The sequence below is a fragment of the Sporothrix brasiliensis genome (assembly GCF_000820605.1).
Source record: "Sporothrix brasiliensis 5110 chromosome Unknown Cont15, whole genome shotgun sequence".
In the NCBI taxonomy this organism is placed as follows: domain Eukaryota; kingdom Fungi; phylum Ascomycota; class Sordariomycetes; order Ophiostomatales; family Ophiostomataceae; genus Sporothrix; species Sporothrix brasiliensis.
In genome coordinates this window covers 3438290-3462277 of record NW_024467134.1, presented here as the reverse complement: position 1 = coordinate 3462277, position 23988 = coordinate 3438290, and the positions used below count along the sequence as shown (strand labels likewise).

Sequence of the window (23988 nt, the reverse complement as noted above, 5' to 3'; positions counted from 1 at the left end):
GAAGACTTGTAATCGAATAACGACCGGTTAAATTTAGTTTTTAACCGGATTTAATAAGTCCCGACTACTCTTTAAAACCGTATAACGGTCCGTTCGGTTATAAAGAAATTCTTAATTAATAAAGGAAAATTATTTATAAACGTTATATTACGGTTTAAGTTACTTAATATAACTAATATAATAAGTAATAAATAGTATTATATACCGTATAAAAACGAGATATTTATACGTATTAAAGTAACCTTTTTTTTAAAAAACTTTTTAATATTATTACGGTTTTATAATATATTATAAAAGTTATTAAAAATAATCGACCGGTCTTTTAATTTACCTTTATTCGACGTACCCGTTATAAGTATATTTCCGTATATAAAAATAAAGTTATAATTAATAATAAAAAACGGTAAACCCGTCTTTTTATATAATAGTATTAATTATTAAAATCTTTAATAAATCGTTCTTTTACCCGTCTTTATATTTACGATTTTATTTAATACGGACTTTCGATACTTTTTAACGACGTCCGACACTAAAGGAAACCCGTCTTTTACACCGTTAAATAAACTTTAAAAAACTACCGTTTTAAATTAAAAGTCGTTATCGTTTATTAATATAGTAATTTAAAAATAAACCGACACTTTTTAAGTAAAAACGGAGACGGTACTTATTAATACGTTAATACCGATTTAATAAATATTATAAACTTTATTAAATTAAGTATTCGATAACGTCGTAGTTTTATAAAAAATAATTAAAAACGTTACGGGAGTTTATAATACGGTGTAAATCTTATAAAATAAAGTAACCGAGATTTAAAATATTTTAAATAGTTATTAAAGTATATTATCGGTTACTTTAACCCGAGTAATAGTATTCGTAAACTTATTAACGTAATACTCGACGAACTAACTTAATAATCGACTTATATAATATATAACCGTCTTTTTAAACCGTTTAATATACTTTTAATCTCGGTAAAACCTTTAAAACACTACTCGTTTACCTTTATTAATACGTCTTTAAATTTAAACCGTCGTTACGTTTACCCGACCCCGTCTTTTTTTACGTTTTAATTAAACCGGACCGTTTACGACGACGTTATTACGACGTCGTACTATTACGTCGACGTTAATACTTTAAGACTTAACGTTTATAAAGATAAATATAACGATATTTAAACCGTATTATCGTTTATCTTTTCCGTTTATTTCTTTTATTTTTTAATAATATTTTTTTAACGGATTTAATATAAACTACCGTCCTTTTATACGTTATTACCGTTTATTTCTTATAAAGTTTTTTATTTATTAAGTAATATATTATAATATTTACCGGTAAAAAACGAAAATTATTTTTTACTACCGTCCGGTAAATATTACACGTAAACTCCCTTTACGAGAGTCTAGTATTACGTTAAGTCACGTACCACTTAACTAAGTTATATAACGACTATATTAAACCTTTTCTCCGACCTTAAATTTATATAGATAGTTTACAGAATTAATAATCATTCATCACATATTATATTATACTATTATTCAAGACTTATACCATTATAAGGTATTCTGAATCGTAATACATATAAGACTTTATTTCTTATTCCGTTACTTAACATCTCGAAGTTAGTAACGTACTACGTTTAAACGTAATAAAAGGCTTTTATAAAAAGATAGTCGTTATAACAGTAATCTTTTTTTATTCGTTTAAAAAGGTTTATCGAAAAAATGAATAACCGGTAGTCGATCGGTTACTAGTCGTTTTCGAGGTGGTTTCTTTAAATCCTTTTTTTATTATCTTTTCCCGAACCGAGTTTCCGTTATAAATTAAAAACGAAAGAATATAAAGAAATAAGTGTTTAAAACCGAAATCGAACGACCGTAAATATAATTTAATAAAAGAAAAGAAATAAAAAAAAGATAAAAATTTAAGTGTATTAAAGTTCTCGAAACTTTCACTTAAACGACTATTTTACGATACGTAACCACTTATAAAAGGATTCTTATATATTTTATTTAAATAAAGAAGTTTATAGAGTTTTTACAGAGTCTTTTTAGTCCCGTCACCGGTCACGTTAAGACGCGTAAACGATAAATAAAACTTGTTAAAACCTTCCTTTCCGTCTTATATAAGATTAAAACTCTGGTCGAGCTTTTAACCCCCTTCGGTTATATAAGTAAGATCGATAAACGATAACTTGCCGATTCTCTTTCTCCTTATAAAAGGGTAAGTTTATTACTTTTTTTTTTAACTATTATAAAAAGGTATCCGTAAAACAAAAAAAATTTATAAATAATTATAAAATAAGTCTTTATAATAAATTAATTAATAAAAAACACTAGATTTAAGAACGAAAGTAAATGTATATTATAATAAAGACTAATTCTTACCCCTTCTTTTTAAAGGGAAGAAGGGAGTCCTCTTATTTAAAAAGAAAGGCTTCTTATTAACGTGGCGTTAACGTGTGGTTAAGGACTAACCACACCGCGCCTTATTAAGTAAACCTAGTCACTTAACTCGTAACCTTCGACCACGAATCGATTATAATAAAAACGAAAAGGAAGGTTCGGACAAGTTTTATTATTATTTACACGTCTTAAAACGATTAACGACGAGACTAAGAAAACTTTATAAAAACTCTGTAAAAACTTTATAAACTCCCTTCACTTTAATAAAATATATAAGAAGCCTTTCGTAACGGTCACGTATCGTAAAATGGTCGTTTAAACGAAAGTTTCGAGAACTTAAGTACACCTACATTCTTATCTTCTTCTTTTATTCTTCTCCTTCACTAAGTTATACTTACGGTTACCTTATTTTGGCCTTAGGTATTTATTCCTTTGTATTAAATAAATGTCCCGTTTGTAATTTAATATTTAAAACTATATCCTCTCTTACATTTTTATTTATGGACACCTTTTCTTTTTACTATAAAGTCTTATCCCTTTACACTCTTAACAACCCACTAGTATTAAATAATACGTATATAATTAGAAGTTTTATTATTATTTAAAAATTTCTTTATATGGAAAGGTCGTTTATTTCCATACTTGTAAAACCTAGAAGGTATAACAGATCGAGCATAGAAGGCTGGTTTAAACGGACATCAGCCTCCAGCTGGACGACTGGCTTTGCGTGCCATGCGACGCCCAGGCCTGCCGTCCCAAGCATTAACAGATCGTTTGCTCCGTCGCCAACTGCAATGACCTGTCTAAGGTCAACGCCCTCACCCTTTGCAATTTGTTTTAAAAGTTCGCACTTTCGCTCGCGTCCTACAATAGCACCCGTGACCTCGCCCGTAAGTAAACCGTTTTGACCTATGACAACGTTGTTTGCGTGTGCATGATCAATACCGAGTTCACCCGCTAGCCACCCAGTCAACTGTTGAAAACCGCCACTGAGGACCGCAGTTTTAACTCCCAACCTGCGAAGCGCTACGAGAAGCGCAGTCACACCTTTGGTCACGTCGAGACGAGATCGCAAATCAGTGAATAGCGTTGCTGGGAGGCCTGCCAGAAGACGCACCCGCTCGCGAAATGCATCATCAAAATGAAGCTCGCCCTGCATGGCACGATCCGTGATATCTGCCACCTTTGCAGCAACATCTGGCGGCATGGTCTCGGCAAGCATGTCGATCACCTCTTGGGTGATCAATGTGCTATCCATGTCGAAAACAACCAGCCGAGGATGACGGCGCCAGGGTGTATCATCCTGCAATGCTATCTCGACACCCCACTCACTCTCAAACCGGTAAAGCTGCTCGTGCCTGCGTAGGTCAGACAGAGGCAGAGACGGAGCCGGACCTAAAACCACCTCGACGACATGTGGCTGTACGGCCCTATCGAGATAGCGATAACTAGCCTCCAATTCAGATCCAAGCCCTCCGGAATATGCCCGATTTGGAGAAGAGCCTGCGGCGTGTATACCCCGTGCCATGTTATGACCTTCATTATCGACGACATGGCGGCGTGGAAACGTTGACATCAGGTGTAAAAACGCGGCGATGCAGATGGGGCTGACGTAAGCACCGTAGATGCCATCACGAGGTGGTTCGGATTCAGCAGCTGGGAGTTCTAACGGAAACGAAGAAGGTTGGGTGGTAGGCGCTAGATTCATTGGTAATTCGTCAGCAGCAATGGAATCAGATTCCTTCAAAGAGTCGCACTTCACAGCTGCCGGAGTAAAACCATTCCCGAAAGTGTTGCTTGGTGACGGAGCTACTTGGCGACGATGGATGATGCGTTCGGATCTGTGTCCCCTATAGAAAATCGTGGCGATCAATCGATTCCCAGAAGGCGAGACGCCGGGCATTGGGGTGCAGTTGACGTGAATTAATTCGTGAACGATCCCGCTGTCAACAACAACGGGAGGAGACCTGGGGTCAGGTACGCCACTGAAGCGCCGGGGAAGGCCCGATTTTGCGGACCGTATCTCGTTCTTGGTCATGGATCCGGTAGAATCGGGGTAGATTGGAGTGAGGGGTTGCGAGGGAACATCCTCCGAGCAAGTGTCGACTATTTCGTCAATTCCGTGGTGCGTTGCAGGTCGACTTGCTTGGCCATGATTGAGTCGCCGTCCTTCTCGAGGTAACTCCAATGAGAAACCGACTGGAAGTGCCGGCGAAGCCGTGCTGGATGCTGTCATATTTTACGAAACAAAGGAATGGGTTGTGGTGGTGGTGATAGCAGCAACCTTACCTGCGGGAATTCAGATTCGAGTTGTTAGTTTGCGCGCTTCCATCAGCGGTGGAGTCCCATAAATTATTTACGAATGTACATAGATAATAATATAATGTGAGCTATTCCCGCCCACCCTGGAGATTTTAGCTGCACACGTGACTTGATCCTCCTAGGGTTATATTTTTAGGGCAGTTTTGGGGCCCCACACTTGGATCCAACTAATTTTTTTCTCGAGCTTTCCACTACTCCGTCTTTTTTAACATGTTTTGGTCGAAATTTGTTATTTGCACCTCGCACGGAACACCACCGAAACCGCAACCGAGAATTATCGCTGAACAACATCTTTCGCAACTTTCGATACAATGGCCGACAGAGGAACCAGCGCTCCCCGCGGCGGCGGGTTTGGCTCTCGTGGTGACCGTGGCGGTGACCGTGGCCGTGGCGGTCGCGGAGGCCGTCGGGGCGGCCGTCGGGGCGGCGGCAAGAATGACGAGAAGGAGTGGCAGCCTGTTACCAAGCTCGGGCGTCTCGTCAAAGCTGGCAAGATCAAGAGCATGGAGGAGATCTACCTGCACTCTCTCCCGATCAAGGAATACCAGATCGTGGATTTCTTCCTGCCGAAGCTGAAAGACGAGGTCATGAAGGTAAGTTAGCTGCACCTGCCACAATCTTTTTTGGACCTGTCCTTTACATGGAACTGTTGAAGTCCACGGAGAGCGTAACTGACACCGGCGCCAATTCAGATCAAGCCTGTCCAGAAGCAGACCCGTGCCGGCCAGCGCACCCGGTTCAAGGCCATTGTCATCATTGGTGATTCAGAGGGCCATGTCGGACTCGGTATCAAAACCTCTAAGGAGGTGGCAACGGCTATCCGTGCGGCTATCATTATTGCCAAGCTAAGCGTGATTCCCGTTCGTCGTGGTTACTGGGGAACCAACCTTGGTCTCCCCCACTCGATCCCGACAAAGGAGAGCGGAAAGTGCGGTTCCGTCACAGTTCGCGTATGTTGACTCCCATTTGACCCGCATTGATTCTGACCGGACGGAATCCGCTATAGTTGGGTATGTCTTCATTATGTGGCCATTGTGCTAACCAGTGTTGCAGCTTATTCCGGCTCCTCGTGGTACCTCGCTTGTTGCTTCCCCGGCTGTCAAGCGCCTCCTTCAGCTGGCCGGTATTGAAGACGTGTATACGTCGTCGTCCGGCTCTACCAAGACTCTTGAGAACACGTTGAAGGCCACCTTCGCAGCTGTTTCGAACACCTACGGCTTCCTGACGCCTAACCTCTGGAAGGAAACTAAGCTGATCCGCAGTCCCCTCGAGGAGTTTGCAGACACGCTGAGAGACGGCAAGCGCTACTAAGTGGCATGGCCTTTGGGGTTTAGTTGAGAACTGGAATCGTTGATGAAAGGGAAAGGTTCGGTGGTACAATGGCCAAACCAAGTACAGAAACTAGGTTCGTGTGAAGGCTTAATTGAAGTGAAATGCAATGATTGTCACACCTTTGCTCGACCGAAGAATGGGTTTTGGATACACGTTAGGGCGGTGGCTAGCTAGACTACTTGTAGCTGCTGCTGTACGATTCGCGCCAATCCTTGCCTCGGTTTGCGATTTGTCCCCCGGCGATACGCTAAAAGACAATGCACATCAGGGACGAACCCCTGAGACCGTTGCCATCATCTATGCCACCTGTTACATCACCTGCGGGCCATAATCAATGTATGTTGTCTTACATTGAGCTCCAAGGGCCGATGATAAACGTTGCTTTATCGTTTATAGTAACGCCTCCCATAGTAAAATGCGTCACTGGCATTACCTGCCCTACACGCACTTCCGTGTCGTCTTCTGCACTAGCAACCAGTGCCCAGGCCAAATCCAAGCCTGCCGAATTTACCTGATTTACCGGCTGCGACAAGAGAGAGAATCCCACCTTCTCCTCGCATAAGTTTTGCTGCGAGAAATTTCACGTGTGGGAATGGGTCGGCCAAAGGGATCAACGAAACCAGTAGGATAGACATGTACAATATCCATGTCGACCAAGGGCCCCCAGCGGCGGCCAGGAAGCTGTGCATGTGTGGCCTCGGTCTGTTTGTGCAAGGAAGACTAGCAAGATCCGGAAGATGTGCGGCGAGAATGTCATCCGTACCCCCAGTAAACTCACTCGTGGCGAAGGCTACTGGGCCCATGGTCGAGGAGCGCTCTCACAGCAACGGCACTGAGGATTTCATCCGCCAAGAAATTGATTGCGGACGCGGAGCTCTTCTGTGAGGAGGCTGATGTGTCGCTTTCGCTGGCCATCACCAGGCGCGGGTTGGAGCATCCATTTCCCGGTATTTCTCACAGCGTCGGAAGAGAAGGCTGTGTCCGGTGGTGACTGGTTCTGGAGACGGGCAGGGATGTCGTTTATGCCCGGGCACGCTTTGGCGCTGTTACCTCCGGTGCTGTGGCACGCTAGAGCAGCACAACGTCCGTGATATTTCAATGCAGAGCGGCCGGGTTGGCGGCAAGGCCGGCCAGTCCCGAGTCGACCACAATGATGGCCCATCTCCCCTGGCCAAACGAGGTCATAGTGTTTTGAGTTCTTTTGCGGTTCGTTTTGGGTTCTGTGGGTGCGAATGCTCGTTAAAGCTAATTGAGGCCGGCATTGGCGGTGATGGGATCGCAATCCTCTGTACACACCGGTCTTCTGAACAGCGTGTGATAGCGCCCCATGGTCTCATGAAGCACACGGTTCCATGAAAATAGGCTGTCGGAAGTGAGCATGGGCGGATGATGGTGAGAGCCGCCCGCCTTCATGTTCATACCTGGTGCGTAGGAAAATTGGCTGGCAAATCAGGCAAGAAAAAAAGATGCCCGACATGCGTCTGCTGTCGCGTGATGGGGACTCGGAAAGGACAGCTTAAATGCGGACTTGCTTCCACCTCGGGCTGGGCGTGTTGTAGGTGTAAACGTGACGAGTCTGTTCTTTGGGCCGTTTTCTTTTTTTTTTTTCTTTTTCTTTTTTTCTTTACTTCTTTCTTTTTTCTAACTTCCCGCCCGGGGGGGGGGGGGGGCAAGCCCCTGAATTGTGAGATTGGCAACCAATATACGCCATAATCATAGTAACGGAGGCCTTCGTGCTTACGGCGTAGGTGGTTTAATATGAAAGATATGGTTCACGTGTATGATACATCCCGTGACTAGTCCTTCTGACAGTAGACGGAGAGACGATTTGTGGAAGTAGTCCGTGTTGGCGCGGCGCGACTGAGCTCTTGCCGCGTAACTGGATCATTGTTTGACACTGTACAGAGTATTACGAAATCGACACTGCGATTCGCTGGGTTGGCGGAAGGCATTTTGCAAACCTCGGCGTGACAGTTTGCGGTTCGTTCACCCGCCACCACTCGTACGAAAGTTCGCGCGTTTTGGTGAGTTGAGAGAGCTGGTCCTACTGCACGCAAAACAAGCCTATGCCACTGACAACCTATGTGCACAGCAGACCCAGCCGTGTAGCGATGATGCATTAATTATTGTGCTCCATACGTCGTACATCAACGCCAGCACGGACCACGGGGCAGTGCAGATGGGACAGAGTGAAAACGTATCGGCCGACCGGCCCGTTACAAAACGGCATCAGAACGTCAACAAACACATCGACACCAGTGCCACGGATTGGTATCCCCAGTATCTCACTGCCTGCGTTCCGTCTGAACCGAACAAGAACCGGGTGTACTATATACAGAGTCGTATGATGAGCTGTATTTGATAAGGCGCCATAGGCCATGTGTTTTGCGCCCGTAGGGAAACCGCCTTGCGATCTAGGAGTAGATTTCGGTAGTGCACTATGTGACCGACGTACGGCAAGCGCAAATATGTTGGCTCGTAATTACGACTTAATTTATACTTCGTGAGGAAGTCGCGTACTTGGGGATGGAGGGCTGTAGACGCGAATCCATAAAGTTCACCTCTTATTTTATGATACGAACTGAACTGAATCATGACGCACCGTCCGACCACACCGTTAGATTGAAATGCATACTTGTATAGCACAGCATCCCAGTGCTGTGAACGTCGGGTTCTGCTCGAGAACGTCCCGGACTCGTTCCTGACCGCAACCTTACCTAACAATTTTCCACGTGGAGAGCTTGTTTTTCCGTGACATATGTTTACAAGATTAACCGCCCGACGTCTTGAAAGTCCTATTGCCACATATTTTACGTCACATATATGTACGTCGTAAGAGGAATGGCGATACTCTTTTTGGTATGAGAGATGTGGTAGTATTTCATCCAAGATTACTTCGTGCTCGTAATTAAATTAAGGGGTCCCTCCAACAGGACAGGCACGGACAGAGCGACAGAGAGACCGAGAAAAGGGGAACGGTCATTACTTCACTTAATGAAACTCGTTGTCTTTTCCATTACACAATGTATCCGCATGTTGGTTGCAACGCTGCTTCATTTTCGCACATCTCTCCTCCAGTGGGACCTTTTGTAAAATACAAACGAAGCCTCCAGAACTCCCAAGGGTGAAGCGGCCCATCTTTGGTACTGTGCCGCAGTCATATGCAATGACCCCCTTTATTTTATACGTTGTAAGTCGTATGGAGTGTTACTTAGTACACTCACAGAGTAGCTCGTATTTTAATGCACTGTACGTCGTACGTACGATGAAACTTTTTGTTATGCCTGACGACAGCTTCCCCTTTCGTATCGCTTTGCTCCTTACTTCGTCTGGTAACGTACTGAGCATTGCGGAGTATACGCTCGGAAGTAGTCTCCTAATACGGTTGAGAAAGACAAACGGCAGAGGTCTCCGAACTGGCCACAAGCATAGTTTGTAATACCGTACTTCATGCCGGGTTCAAGGTAAGACGCAAAACGTAATACGACATGTGTCGTTCAGCTGGCATCCTTTCACTTAGTATTCCACGCGCGAAAAGGGCGCGAAATCTTTCGGCGCTTTCGGTGCTTTCGTCACTTACTCCGCAACTCTCTCGTCTCGCTCTCAATACGGGAGGGTGCCATTTTGGCTATTTTGCTTGCTTGTCGCTAATGTCTGGCTCTCTGCCAAAAATAGCGTACTTTAGATGGTGGGATGCCTCGTACTGTTAGAGTGCTAAGACATTATTATGGAGTAATATGCCTTTTGTTTGGTGGCCAAGCGGGAGATCTGGTAAATCAGGCAACTCTTTTCAATTGTTTTCCTTACTCGCCAAGACCCATCATTGCTACCTGTGTGGTGTTCTTCTGATTGTTGTCTCTTTGTTCTCGGACCCTTTTTATGGGCCAATACCCTTTTGCTCACTCCGCACGCTGACTGGGCCTCCCCCCATCCCCCCAGGCCTTTCTCAGTGTTTTCTTTTCTCTTGGTTCGGGCCTAGTACATTGAAATCCGGGCACGACGGCCAACGATGGCCGAGGTTCCATCGGCAGCCATTCCATTTGTGGATTTGTGGAACTAGCATCCTTGGATTGGTGGATACCAATCAACACAGATTCTGGTGCGATGCTACTCAATCCTGTGGTTCGATGTGTTTGGCAGAACATCCCGTTTTACTTCGTAAATGCCCTCCGCTCAGTTTACTTGACGAAGGCTATGGAGCTAAAACAAAACAAAACAAAACAAAACAAAACAAAACAAAACAAAACAAAACAAAACAAAACAAAACAAAACAAAACAAAACAAAACAAAACAAAACAAAACAAAACAAAACAAAACAAAACAAAACAAAACAAAACAAAACAAAAAAATCTCGGCCAGAAGGATAATTCAAATGGGGCAAAGCGCAACGGTAAAAGTACCCTTCAACCATATACGGACTACGGGGTCTGATAGTCGCAGGAAAAGCCCGTCTTTGTTATTCGGGTAGAGGACCCGGGAAGCAGCATCATCCATCCCATGGCCTCTCTCGTTTGTATTGGTGGACCAGGCCAGCAAGGGTGGGGTTAAAGGGGCGGAGAGTGACGGATCGTCGCCCGCAACGAAAAGTCTTCCTTTCCTTTCCTTTTTCGTATATTTTAAATTTAGCCTGTTTTACCCTTGCCAATTCTACCTTCGCGTTCCCTTATTTGCCGGGCTGGGGCTTTTTATTTTTATTTTTGCTCTACTCTGTATGGAGCTTTTCTTTTTGCTTGTCCGACAAAATTGCCAGAGCGCCTTCTGATCAGGGAAGCCCTCCGACAGAGCACACGGTATTCTTTGGTGTTAACACCACAACGAACCGTTTGCTCTGGTGGACGCTCTTATTACTAGTCCAAAGTAGGACTGGTACAGTGGAGTGAAACCACCTTAGCTCCACCTGGTTGCCTATGTTTGCGGGGACGACGAAACCGCCTGCAGCAGGTGGTCTGGCGACTTGCGGTCGATCACTTTCGTGAACCGGAGGCACGTCTTTTATGTCTGGGGAAGACGCCCGCGAGGCACTCACAACAGAGCCCAACTTTGCGAGTTATTGAGTCTTTTACGAAAGCAATGCTTTGAACAATATTCTCCAGGAACTCTCGAGTGTTCAGTATCCCCGCCGACACTTGAGAACCCCCACCTGACCAGTATGTGTACTAACTTTACAGAGGCGTAATTACGTAGGACCGAGATCCTGGGGGCAGTGTGTTGCGTCTCTTGTCGCCTTATGGCCAACTAGCACATGTTTGCTTTGTACTTCGTATATTCAGCTTGTACAGTAACCACCTTGTATCATTAGGTGAGTTGCCCTTAGGTCAACTTGTCTATTTGGCGCCTCTGAGGCGTGGAAACAGGTGGTATGCTTGTCAGAACCAAGGGTCCCACCGACTTCGAAAACATCGTGCTAAAAAAGGCCCCGACCTTTGATCCCCCCAAGTTCCCTTTCCCCGGGATGCACCCCCCCTTCCGAACATTCCCCTCTTTTGGTAAACCTGTGCCTTCCTTGAGACTGCAAATCCTCATGGAAACAGGTGGTCAGGGGGGAACGGCCACAGAGAGATTGAAAACAAAAAGGAGGTAAAAATCTTGGCAAGAAAGCCGACCTGGTGGAGTTCTCTCCCATCGAAATCCTAACGGCCAAGGTTTACGTTTCTCTGACTCTGCCCATTCGTGATACGCCCTATCGCCATTTGTGACCAGCAACTGGCCGGTGTGCTGGCTTCAAATATATTGCAACGCGCAGGCGATCATCACCCACACGCATTAATGACATGCTGCGTACATATACAATATGTCCTTGTCCCGCTCTTAGGTTCATAGTCAGTGGGTTTTCTCGATGTTCCGCCGTTTATTTCGTCTTCACCTAACTGGCAGCAGTAGGCCCGCGATGTTCAATTTGGGCCCCAAGTTAGACATAAGATACGGGCAGCTGTTTGTTCTCGTCCTTGCGTGTAATACGGAGTAATACGTCGCAGAGGCACCCCGGCACTCATGGTACGGGGTGCTGTGGCATGGCCTGGCCAGCCGTCCTGACACGTCGCAGTCGTGGATCTTCTCAAGGGAAGCGACTCGGCCACTCCATGGCTCGAATTGACATGGCCCATTGTCCTGGCACATCCTTGTCTCCGAAGATGGTGTGCTAGTGTGTCATTGGTGCACCAGTAATCTTGTTTGCTCTTTGGCGCTGCTGTTAGGTCGTCGTCCGTTCTCTGCCGCTCGCCGGACCATTTAGAAAGCTCACCGGTAAATGTGTTTTGTACTTTGACCTTTGTACTTGCTACATGCCCGTCAAAAAGTTCGCTGGGGCCTGCAAGTTGGGGGGTGATTGGCACGTCGTCGGGACCACGTAAGTTAGCTACGCAGCCCTGGACCATGGATGGTATATTGTACAAGAGGCCCATGTAGCCACGACGCCTCTCCCGTGTCCCTAGTTCTGTGCATGTTTGTGGCCCATATGCGCATATATTGTCGTAATATGTGCCACGCGCATCTCTTCATCTGGCAAGGTGATGTGTCTATATTTTTGTCACATCAGCCGCTTGCATGCCATTCGAACACTTGCACAACTTACATGGGGCCTAATTTTGCCCCGTTTTTGGCGATTTGCGTTCCATTTTCCCATTGATTGATCTCCGTGTTTGTTTCCACACCTTTCGTGTTGATCCTCACCCTTTTCTCTCTCTCTCTCTCTGTCTCTCTTCAGACGTTCAGACTTGTCCTGTCCAAATTCCCGTTCCTCTCGTCTCTTTCCGTCCTACGGAGGCAGGGAGTAATACTCTAAATCGAGGGTTCGGCCATATGACCTTTTTTTTATTTCGGATTTTTTTTTTCGATCCTACTCCACCTTCGCGACTAGACAGCTTCTATCCTGACTTTCGCCTCCCGAGTCCGTTGCCCCCGTCTTCGTTGGAGATCCCCCCTCCCTTGCAAAATAGCTTGGCCTATCAACCCCCAGTTCCCAGTCTCGTCCAGCGCCAGTTCTGAGGTCCAGTTTCACCAGCATATAAACAACACCTCGCCCAATTTCCCGCTTCGTCCGTTTCCTTCTCCTGTTCCGCTTCTTCCTTTTTCTTATGAGAAGACGGTCCGATCTCATTGGATGTACACGAGCTCTCTGGTCTGCATCTATATTGCCACTGTCAAGGTCGACATTTGTTAACTTTTTCATCCAACTATTAACACATCAACAACACCCACCACCAATGGCATCCACCGAGGCAGCTGCGCCCGTTGGCGCTGAGAAGGACGTTGGCGCCGCGACCGGTGCTGCTCCCAACGGCGCTCAGGCCGTCCACCGTGTTGACTATGGCGGCAACCCACTCTACCACTCGCAGTCATACCAGGACCCCGAGGGCCGTCTCCCGGCATTCGGCGGTGAATTCCAGCCTGGCTTGTACAAGCCCATTGCGCATCGCAAGTTTGCCAACCCAGCGCCCCTGGGTCTCAGCGCTTTTGCCCTGACGACATTTGTTCTATCTCTCATCAACCTTCAAACCCGCGGTATAACGGAGCCCAACGTTGTCGCCTCTCTGGCCTTTGGGTATGGTGGTCTCGTTCAGCTTCTTGCTGGCATGTGGTATGTGTTGAAACGCAAGTTTAGTGCTCTCCCGCGTCATAGTCGCTTCAAGCATCTAATGCCACCCTAGGGAAATGGCCGTTGGCAACACGTTTGGTGCGACCGCGTTGTCTTCATACGGCGGCTTCTGGCTGTCATATTCCATCCTGTTGAACCCTCAGTGGGACCTCCTTTCTGCGTACAGCGCGACTAAAGGCGGCGCCGACCGAACTGACGCTGCCCTTGGATTCTACCTCACTGGCTGGTTCATTTTCACGACAGTCATGCTTTTGCTCACCCTTCGCTCGACTGTCATGTTCTTTAGCCTCTTCTTCACCCTTGACCTGGCTTTCCTGTTCCTTGCTGTTGGCGCCTTTACAGCTGACAACGGCAATGCCTCAACTGCCACGAACCTGAACAAGGCTGGCGGCGTTTTCGGCCTCCTCGCGGCTTTCCTCGCCTGGTACAACGCGTTTGCTGGTATTGCTGATTCTAGGTATGTGATCGCTTCTTCCCCCCTTCTCCCCTCTCAAGTCCTCGGTTTCTGTCTTGCTTTGCTGCTTTCCACCTCGGCCTGCTGTCTATTCCTTTGTTGCGTCTGTCCCTTCGTATTTATTGCTTTCTGTATTCTTCTCTTGCGCTTTCTCTTTTTATGTTATCTTCTCTTTCCCTCCAGCACCCCCAACATTTTAAATGCATTGTCCTCCTCCAATCTTGTCTACAAATTTAGGCCAATCCATCTGCCTCCAACTGAACTAGTTCGCGTATTCTCCACATCCTTCCTCATCCCGAACTCAGAGTACTTGTTGGAGGACGACCCTCGTTCAACCCCTACCCCCTTTAAACGAGGACAGTTTATATCTGTTTTTTTTTCCTCCACTATCTTCTGTCATTTACCATTGTTGGAAAATATTTGCCAGACAACGGGCTTGATGTCATTCCGACACTGTTTTCCCCTCATGGCGCACAAACCACAGTCTCGTTTTTGTTACCGCTTTGTCCCTTGTTCGTTACTGACTTTTTACGTCTCTCCAGCAACTCATTCTTTGTTGTCCCTGTCTTCCACTTCCCCTGGTCAGAGCAGGGCTACGAGTCGCGCAAGGCAAAGCCGGCAGGCCTGTCTGACTAAACACACCACTGATCTAGTATCGCTCTGGCGAGGAAATCCACGGACATGTCCGCCTGTTTCCTTTCTCGACAGGCGTCATATTTTCTGGCGACCTCAGTTGGCCGGCACCGGCTATGACCGCAAATGCGTCACTTCGCTCCGATAACTTTTCCGCTTATGTTAAACCGTTTTCTTATGCTGTCTTGGTCTTCTCGTTCGAAAATAGCTTTTAAAATCAGCAAAATACCCTTTTAATCCTGCGGGCTTAACTATCTTGATGTTGCTGCGCTTGGCAACAGGCCACACACCCGCCCGCCTGCAAACTTGAATAATTTATTTCTCTTGTCTTTGAAATTCAAAGGCTTCTTATCCTTCTTATTTTGTCTTGTCCTGTTTCTTCCACGTGGCGACCCTGTAATATGTCACCAACGGCGCCAAAATGCCGCGGCTCGTAAAATGGACCATGCAATGATGGTATGAAGCCAACGTGACGTAGGTAGAGTTTGCGTAGTATTTAAGCCCTTCTGAAGACCTGGTGCCGAATGCCTTCCTGCCGTAGAGAGGACTCACCAGGGTTAGCTTGGCGAGAAATGTACGACAGTTAGATTGACAAGTCACAGATCTACGAGCCAAGATAAATAAGTAGGGATAATGCTGGTATGTAAGAAAAACGAAGCCATTATGCACTTTCTATACCTGTTGTGCAGCCTTCGTTCCATCATTGCTTGTGTCCTGATCCGTGCGAAGTTGTCTTGGCCTTTTGTTTTTTCTTTCCACGACGGTATTCCGTACATGCCAGTCCTCGTTAAGAAACTGGTCTATCTTGAGCTCCTATGTATGCATCTTGGACTGCCAATTGCGAAAATTCGTCACTACTGGCACCTTATGTACTTCTAGCATGACCACCAATGAGAGGCTGTAAATAGAAACTTGCTAGTCGACAACTTTCTTTTCCAGCCACTCGCCTGCCCTTTCTCGCTACCCCTCAAGGCGGCATCCGCGATTGATGTTACTCAACCCAATGAGAATTGCGCCATTCCATATTTACCAACGTCCGCTACGGGTATATTTCGAGGGCCCGCATCTCATCTGGCGTTTTACATTTATGTCCCATCGCATAATATAAAGGAACTCGTTGGAACAATATCTCCAAGCATACTCAAAACGAATCGACAAAACTCAAGAGACAACTACACCGTTCCCCACCTTTTCCGTCCCTAATGACGACCGATATACAAACAAGCCTACAGGCGAAAAATGCCGCCTACGCGGCAGCATTTACCAAAGGAGACTTACCGCTTCCGCCCGGGAAGAAGTACTTAGTTGGTATATTACCACTGATTTATTTTAACACGGCGTCCAGTCCCCTCTGACGTTGCTACGCTTCCCCCCCCTCCAACCGGCGCCTGATCCAGGAGTCTTGCTAACAAATTTCCTTCGCCGCAGTTACCTGTATGGATGCACGCATTGATCCCGCAGCTGCGTTTGGAATTGGCTTGGGCGATGCCCATGTGATTCGCAACGCCGGGGGCAGTGGTCGCGACGCCCTGCGGTCCATTCTGATCTCAGAGCAGCTGCTTGGGACCCATGAGATTGTTCTCATCAAGCACACCGGCTGTGGAATGCTAACTTTTACCAATGAGGATGCACATGTGCTCGTGCAAAAGAATTTGGGGCCGGAAGCCGCTACAGAGATTGCGACTCTCGACTTTCTGGCGTTTCCGGATCTGGACCAAGCCGTGCGCGACGATGTACTTTTCTTCAAAAAACATAGTGCCATCCCGGATGATGTCACTGTGAGTGGTTGGGTTTATAGCGTCGAGACTGGCCGCGTACGCCGTGTTGATTAAAGGCGCCAAGGGAGGTAGGGTGCAGGCTGTCCGTATTTGATATTAGAACTCCTCGTGGAGGGCTTGTGGAATGCTGGTGGTGCTTGTAGTAACGTATTGCTACCAGGCGTATCTGACGATGAATCGGGGAGTGGGTTAGTGTAGAAGATCCTGTCAAGTTCGTGTGCCAATTAAGCCTTAAAAGTCACATAAATCATTATTCAGGCGCCTTGAGACCTTTTTCTAAGCTCCAGTGGTAAGGTTAAGCGCGACGTTGCTTGGCGCTAATATATTTACGATCCCGGCAAGACGGAACAACAATTTGCGTGAACAGGGTTTTGGTTGTAAGTTGTTTCCGGTACGGCGCACGACGTCAATACTTCGTCGCCTGTAACTAATTGCCTGCACGAATGAGTAATTACGACGGGTCACACATTTAGTCGTGCTGCAAAATACGCCGATATCCGTTAGTCCACCCTGACATTTATTTCGTGGGGTCGTTGAGTTAGTGTCTCTATGTCACATTCTGTCACGGATTTACGACATAATTAATGCATCACAACCAACAACCGAGGCCCGACTCGTTGTCTATCTGCGCGGGCGCCTTATCACGGCCCTTTTACGGTCAACAATCTTCTTACTGTTTATTACCAGGCTATACCTCTCGCTACTGACCCTTTTGACCGATTCTTTCGTTTTGCTCCGTGGCTCGACCGACGCTATGGCACTAAGAGGCACGCGCGCTGCTGACCACGCTGGGTCTTGGTATACGTCCGATGAAGGCGAACTTTCAGACGAGCTGGATAGGTGGCTTGATAGTGTTCCGGCGTCCATCAATGGACAAGCCCTCCCCATTCCCGGTGCCAGGGCAGTCATTGCTCCGTGAGTAATGTTATTACCCCACCCCCTGCCTCCGTTTGAGATTTCACGTCTGGTCTTTTGATGGATACGCCGCAACCTTCGTTTCCATGAAGTCTCCATTGACGCAGTGACCGCCTGGCTCGTTGAACAGACACGCTGGTTATCAGTATTCTGGCCCATGTGCTGCCTGGGCCTACAAGTCGCTTGATCTTCGACATGCGAAGCGCGTTTTTGTTCTCGGACCCAGCCATACATTCTATTTGCGCGGCTGTGCTCTGACGACATTCGAGAGGTTTGCAACGCCATTTGGCGACTTCGAAATCGACGCGGATACTCTGGCCGAGCTCCGTGCAACTGGAAAATTCAGCGACATTCCGCGGCACAACGACGTGCGCGAGCATAGCCTCGAGATGCACCTCCCATATATCTGGAAGGTTCTTGAAAGGACCGTAGGCAACAACCGTACATGGCCCACCCTCGTTCCGATTATGGTTGGCGATGGTGACGGTTCCGCAGAGAAAGACTACGGCGAGATGTTGCTACCTTACCTGGAAGACCCGCAGAATGCGTTTGTTGTCAGTTCCGATTTCTGCCACTGGGGCCGAAACTTTCAGTTCTGGCAATACTGCCCCGGAGCTGATTTTACCCAAATCCGCTCGCTCTCGCCTCGAGGTGGTTCACGCCCTGGGCCTTCGGAACCGCCTATCCACGAATTTATCCGTACGCTTGATGAGGCTGCGTTTAAAATTATTGAAACCGGAGTGCAAGCAGACTTCGTCAGGTATCTTCGCCTGACAGACAACACCATTTGCGGGCGGCATCCCATAAGCGTGATCATGGCGGCATTGGAGTTGCTCGCTACAAAGACGACAACCATAGCGGCTGCTGGAGGGAAAGGGCAGAAGAAGTTTGCTTTTGTGAAATACGACCGAAGCGAACTCGCCTCCTCCACCTCGGACTCGAGCGTGAGTTACGCCTCTGCGTATGCTGTATTTTGAGAAGGGACGGTGCTCCGGCCCCAAATACCACATCGAAGTCTGGTGTGGCTGATGCTTGTGAAAAATTCCGTATATTATTTACGGATGTCGACGCCGGGAACGGCGAACTTTTGCCGGAGGTCGGACGGGATGGATTGAGCCCCTGGCTGCTCAGGCCAGATGTGGTAATGGGCCCAACTTGATGCATAATCTGTTCTTACAACTATTGACGAGCAGAGTTTCGTGAATGGGGAAAAGATGCGACGTAATAAGTACCCTATAACACATGCCGTTCACTATTAGAAAAGCTTCTCTGGTAAGATAGTGTTTTCTATCACACAACATCGTAAGATACATACCGAGAATGGCTTTTATTGGTTGCATACTTATTTGTGACAAACGATGTTCTTTCCACATTTTCTTTTTTTGTCAGAATACTTCTTCTCGTTCCTTGCATGAACTGGCTGTAGAAGTAATGTGAGTGAGCAGGTGTCAGATCAGGAAGTTCACTGCTCCAGCTGGATGTCATGAAAAAGGGATGAAGCATCGACTGAACCGCTCAATTAACTCGCGGATCAACATTTTGAAACGAGTTTTAGTATTTTGGCTGTAACGGCAGAACCCTAGCCCCTTCCTTTCAACCCCCCCCACCCCCCCCCCCCCCTCCCCCCCGAGCGATCGGTCACCCCTGGCCCAGCGAACTGGCCAGGCCTAGGGGCCCTGTAGAAGGTAAATATTCTACAGAGTATACTCGTCTCTTTATACGTTGCCATTACTGCCAATCTCCTTCTTATCCGTACACATAGTTTATTCCAACCTTCCATACGCTATCACTTTTAATCCTATCACAAACGGGGTGCTAAAATTAACCTCGTCCTAGCGCCAATGGGCGCGCTAAACCTCTGTTGGAGCTCCCGACGTAACGATACGCCTCAGCTGTGTGCCAAAGACTGGCCAAGGATCGCTCGCCGCCAAACAATTTCCATCTCAGCCCCTTTTCGTAACACTCCTCCCTTATTGCTCCATCGTCCTCTCTTCTCGCAGAATTCATGCCTCTCTGATCTCTCTGTTGCTATTTTCTTCTCTCCTTTTTGACCTCTTATTTATCACTCGTTTCCTCTCCGTGCTAAGTTTATCTCCTTTCCCTTCCTTTGGTCAACTAACTACCTGCCCATTTCGCTTAAGCACATCGTTGCCTTCTCCCTTTGATACTCAACGACGCGCTTCCCTCGCGCCCCGTTGTCTCGACTTTCCTCCCTGTACAAATTCCTGGATTCCACTTCGTCTGCAGCTCCTCATACTCAACACAGACAACGCACGTACCTAGCACGCACCTTGTCTTCCATACCTCCGGTCTGCGACACTTAATGCAACACAATTGGTACTAAGCCGTGCCTGACAACATATTGCCACGCCTCCTTGCTAGTACGCCGACAAAATGAGTGTAAGTGTGTCAATCTCTGGTAGGCTGTTTCAGCAGTCCCGTTTCTTACCTCAGCTGAACTACCTGTCCCATGCTATTTCTCTCTCACCTCCCTCTCACTATCCTCGTTCCCATCCTTAGAATCTGTTTAGTCTTCTATCTTCCTTTCATACTGCACACCTCGCCATTCCACTTTTCGTTGATGTTCTCTTTCGATGCTCAACTTTCAACCTTCTTTCTTCGACATTGAGTTTCATTTTCCAGTCAGCAGTCATAATTACATGCAAAGCATTGACTAACATGGCACAGTACGGGTTAGTTCTCTCCAATGCTCCTCCGTCACCCTCGACAGGTTACTCAGTCTTTGTCGCCCTACGGAATAAATCATGGGCATTAGTGCGGAGCGAATATTGGCATGCGGCCCTTCAGGACGCTTCTAAGTTTTTTTTTCGCTAACACGGGTGAAACGGTAGGTACAGTGGAAGACCTAACCCTTTCGACGACCGCAATGGGGAAGGGGACGGCGGCTACGGTGGTTCTGCGCGCGCACCACCGCAAGCAACATTCGGCCAAGGCCCTCGCCCCGGGGGTGGAGCTGGATCTCGCTACAATCAAACCCCTTCGATGGGGCGTGACGACTACGGAGGTACGTTAAGAGAGACGAACAAATGGTTTAATTGTTGCCCGAATTCTCTCTTCCGCATACTAAATATCGTTTCTCTAAACCTGCAGGAGGAAACGTGGAAATGGCCTCTCTCGCACAAAATGCAGGCTCATTCGCTGCGTCGGGCGACCCGAATGCCATTTTGAACGAGTGCCGCAGCATCGACCGGGGAATCGATCAAATCGACCAGAACCTGAACCAATTGCGAATGTTGCAAGACCGATCCTTAAACGAGGCCGACTCATCTGGGTCATCCACGTCGAAACAGCTGGATGCTCTTGCGTCGGACACTATGGCTCTCTACCGTCAACTTACTGAGCGGGTGCGGCAAGTAAAAAGCCAGAGGGAGGCCCAGCAACCCAAAAATGCGCCACAGGTCGGTCGCGTTGATCGCCGCTTGAAACAAGCGATCCAGTCGTACCAGCAAGTTGAGTCGGCCTTTCGCAAGAAGACACAAGATCAGATGGCTCGACAATATCGTATCGTGCGGCCAGACGCATCGGAATCCGAGGTCCGTGCTATTGTGGAAGACACGGCAGCTGGTAGCCAAATGTTCCAGCAGGCCATGATGCAGAGCGACCGTCGTGGCCAGGCCCGTGCCGTTCTGAGTGCCGTCCAAGATCGGCATGCAGCACTTCAGAAGATCGAACAGCAAATGGTCGAGCTGGCTCAGTTGTTCCAGGACATGGACACACTTATTGTCCAGCAAGAAGTCAATGTTATGCAAATCGAGCAGAAGGCTGAGGAGGCTGTCGTGAACATAGACAAGGGTAATGAGGAGATTGCAGTTGCTGTCACCACGGCCAGGAAGACTCGGAAAAAGAAGTGGATCTGTCTGGGTATCTGCGGTACGTATTCTCAGCTCTGGCAGATTGTCAATACGCCTGGCCTTATACGCGAGTGTCCTGCTAACAAGACTGTCCCACAGTCGGAATCATTCTTGTTATAGTCATTATCGTTGTGGTATACGTCTTGATCAACAAACAAGGCAGCAGCAAGAAACGGAGTATCGGTGGGCGAGCCCTTGACTTTGCCAATGACCGGTCGGTGGCACACGTCTACGAACTAGCGAACGCTGTCGCACGGACGTCTCTATCCGGCCGGTACGTCATAAATACCGATTTCACCAAAGATGACACCGCATCTTGAAAAGGCGACACTCGTTGACATAAATGCATTCGATGCTGCGTCTCTTCCACGACACCGAAGAGTCTCACCTCGTCGACTGCCGCCCAGGTGACGCAAAGTATCGTGTTTTTCCTTCTTTTAATAAGCATGCATTGGCTTCTAAAAACTCGACGTGCCCCACAGCGGCCACCCAGTCATGTTCTGTCGTCATACGGTCCATGTGCCGTCCTATACCCTTTGTGGGTAGACTGTACTGCCACTATTTCATTTGTATTTCTTTCCTCGTTTATTTGCATTCCCTTTTAGCACTGTTCGATTGGATATGAAGTCAGCCACATTTACTTACAGTGCTCTAGTTTTCTTTTCTTTTTATCCGTACTATTTGTAAGAAGAGGGGGCTGGGGGAGATGGTGCTTATTTCATTTGTGTTCTTCATCGACAGTGCCATTTTGTTCCAGTTTATCGGTTTCTTTCTCAATATTGCAGCATTCGGGCAGCCTTCTATATTTCTCTCCGTTACTATCAACTTGAAGCTGTGATTACCTCTCACTAAGTTGATTGGACAACGTGCCGATGTTCACGCGATCACGATGTATCAATGTCAATGCAACACGGGAAATCCCACCCAATATCCCTCATAACCACTTGAGATACAAGATTGACATAAATCTTCCAGGGTAACTGTTAAATGGATTTCCTTCACAAAAGGAGGACTGTATACAACGTGTATCATGGTTACATGGCTGCGTCTGCTGAGTCTTATTGGGGCAATGGTTGAAATTATCATATCGGGGGTTACCGTGTTGGTGATATGGGACCTACAATAGCCATGAGACCATCCACCTTAACGAGATACTTCCTCTGCGTTAGCGACGTTGTGCAAAAATGCCATACGGGTCTCAAATGATTGTACCAGCGAGTCATATCTCTCCACTGAAGGTGTGGGTTTCCCACCCTGCACTGATGATGTCATAATTCCGTCCGATCTATGCGTCAAATTTGCGATTATCGGCGCCTCATCATTTCTGAGCCGGTCGGCCGAAAGACCCGACCCCCGAATATGAAGAAGCAATGCTTTGCCATCTTCTTCATTTAGCATATCACCAGGCGTGCCGGTTTGAGGGTACTGCACTTGGGCACTTGTGACAGCCCAGTCTGGCGTCAAACTAGCGGCATGTGCAACGGTATATCTTTGACCGTCCGATGTGATATCCAGTTCGAGTATAAGCGCTCGGTTTGGGTCAAACCGCTGGAACCGAGAGGCTGCGACTGCTCGAGGTTCTCCGGACGTATGAGAGAATGCGTGCGGCGTTCTTGTTCTTGTATGCAGGACGCCGGGCTGTTTCACAAACGCTTCTGCAAGCAAGTCCGGATCATCGTCGTTAAAGATGTACCGGACGCGAGGATAGAACGTCTCAGGTGACGTGGACGATTTTGTGGCGTCCGAAACGACCGAGTAATAAGGTTTTAGCTGTGGAAAGGCGGATGGAGCTCGGATGGTTGGTTCATCAGGAAGGCTCGGAACAATTTGGTCGGGCGATATTGTCCCAGGCGTACGCCGACAACGACCGTCAGAGAGCTTGTCGAGAGCCTCAAAAGCTCCCAACGAGCCAGATACTCGATCTGCGTCGCGCTGTACGGTATTGTTTGCTAAAGGTTGGAGGCTGGCATTTTGATCTTGACGCTCTGTGCTGTTGCTTGAGCTACCCATTTCGGCAAGAATGGTATCGCAACAAATTTGCTTCGGGGAAAGCTCCGTGTAGAGCAGAACGAAGCGACTAGCAGCAACAACTTCTTGGGTTATTGAGATTGTTGCGGTCGATGAGGTGCAATACGCTCGCGTTGCTCAAGTTTCCTTGTGAGTTGCACATGACCGTGACACGTGAGTACCTATGCCGAAAGTACGGCTGCCGTAGAAGGCACTGCGGAGTGGAACTATTAAGCGTAAGAAAAATACGGCCGAGAGATTAGACGTTACATTCACGTGATTCTCGAAGAAGATTTAGTAATGCTATGATTTTCACTCAATTACAGAGTATAAAGGGTCTCTTCCGTACGACAGTGTTCACAAAACAACAGTCTGTGCCGCAACATCACAACGCCTAATGGTGTCTCATTAATATTTCGTATTCTCGTGGCCATTTTTGTTCTTTAAGCGTCAGGCCATGACAACTATTCTGCAGGTGAAGGCGTAGACAAACAAGCATTAAGCTTTTCGTTGCACCAGCGCTCTCCGTCAAGGTCCTTTGTAGCTTCGGCAGCACAGTCGAGATACAGCGCGTCGCCAAGATCTACGTCTCGCGCATTACCTCAGGCGCAAAAGTTGTGTCCTCTTGTGACAAGGATGTTGGTTCCTCGTCACCTTCCCATTCGAACTCTGTACA

At 47.3% G+C, this 23988-nt stretch overlaps 4 protein-coding genes across 4 annotated transcripts; 3 read left to right on the top strand and 1 right to left on the bottom strand.

Annotated features, from left to right (window-relative positions):
- Positions 1 to 3458: 3458 nt before the first annotated feature.
- Positions 3459 to 3959, bottom strand: SPBR_06242 (uncharacterized protein; the record flags this gene model as incomplete). Its single annotated transcript, XM_040764504.1, has 3 exons — positions 3459 to 3497; positions 3523 to 3763; positions 3811 to 3959. The coding sequence occupies 3 exons, from the start codon at positions 3957 to 3959 to the stop codon at positions 3459 to 3461; spliced, it is 429 nt and encodes a 142-aa protein (XP_040622691.1).
- A 1079-nt stretch (positions 3960 to 5038) lies between these two features.
- Positions 5039 to 6038, top strand: SPBR_06078 (small subunit ribosomal protein S2e; the record flags this gene model as incomplete). Its single annotated transcript, XM_040764340.1, has 3 exons — positions 5039 to 5320; positions 5420 to 5677; positions 5781 to 6038. The coding sequence occupies 3 exons, from the start codon at positions 5039 to 5041 to the stop codon at positions 6036 to 6038; spliced, it is 798 nt and encodes a 265-aa protein (XP_040622690.1).
- Positions 6039 to 13261: 7223 nt separating this feature from the next.
- On the top strand, positions 13262 to 14743 carry SPBR_05901 (uncharacterized protein; the record flags this gene model as incomplete). Its single annotated transcript, XM_040764164.1, has 3 exons — positions 13262 to 13635; positions 13706 to 14110; positions 14650 to 14743. 3 exons carry the CDS (start codon positions 13262 to 13264, stop codon positions 14741 to 14743), a joined length of 873 nt encoding a protein of 290 aa, XP_040622689.1.
- Positions 14744 to 16176: 1433 nt separating this feature from the next.
- Positions 16177 to 21625, top strand: SPBR_05476 (uncharacterized protein; the record flags this gene model as incomplete). Its single annotated transcript, XM_040763740.1, has 5 exons — positions 16177 to 16518; positions 17580 to 18394; positions 20286 to 20458; positions 20545 to 21324; positions 21426 to 21625. 5 exons carry the CDS (start codon positions 16177 to 16179, stop codon positions 21623 to 21625), a joined length of 2310 nt encoding a protein of 769 aa, XP_040622688.1.
- Positions 21626 to 23988: the final 2363 nt, after the last annotated feature.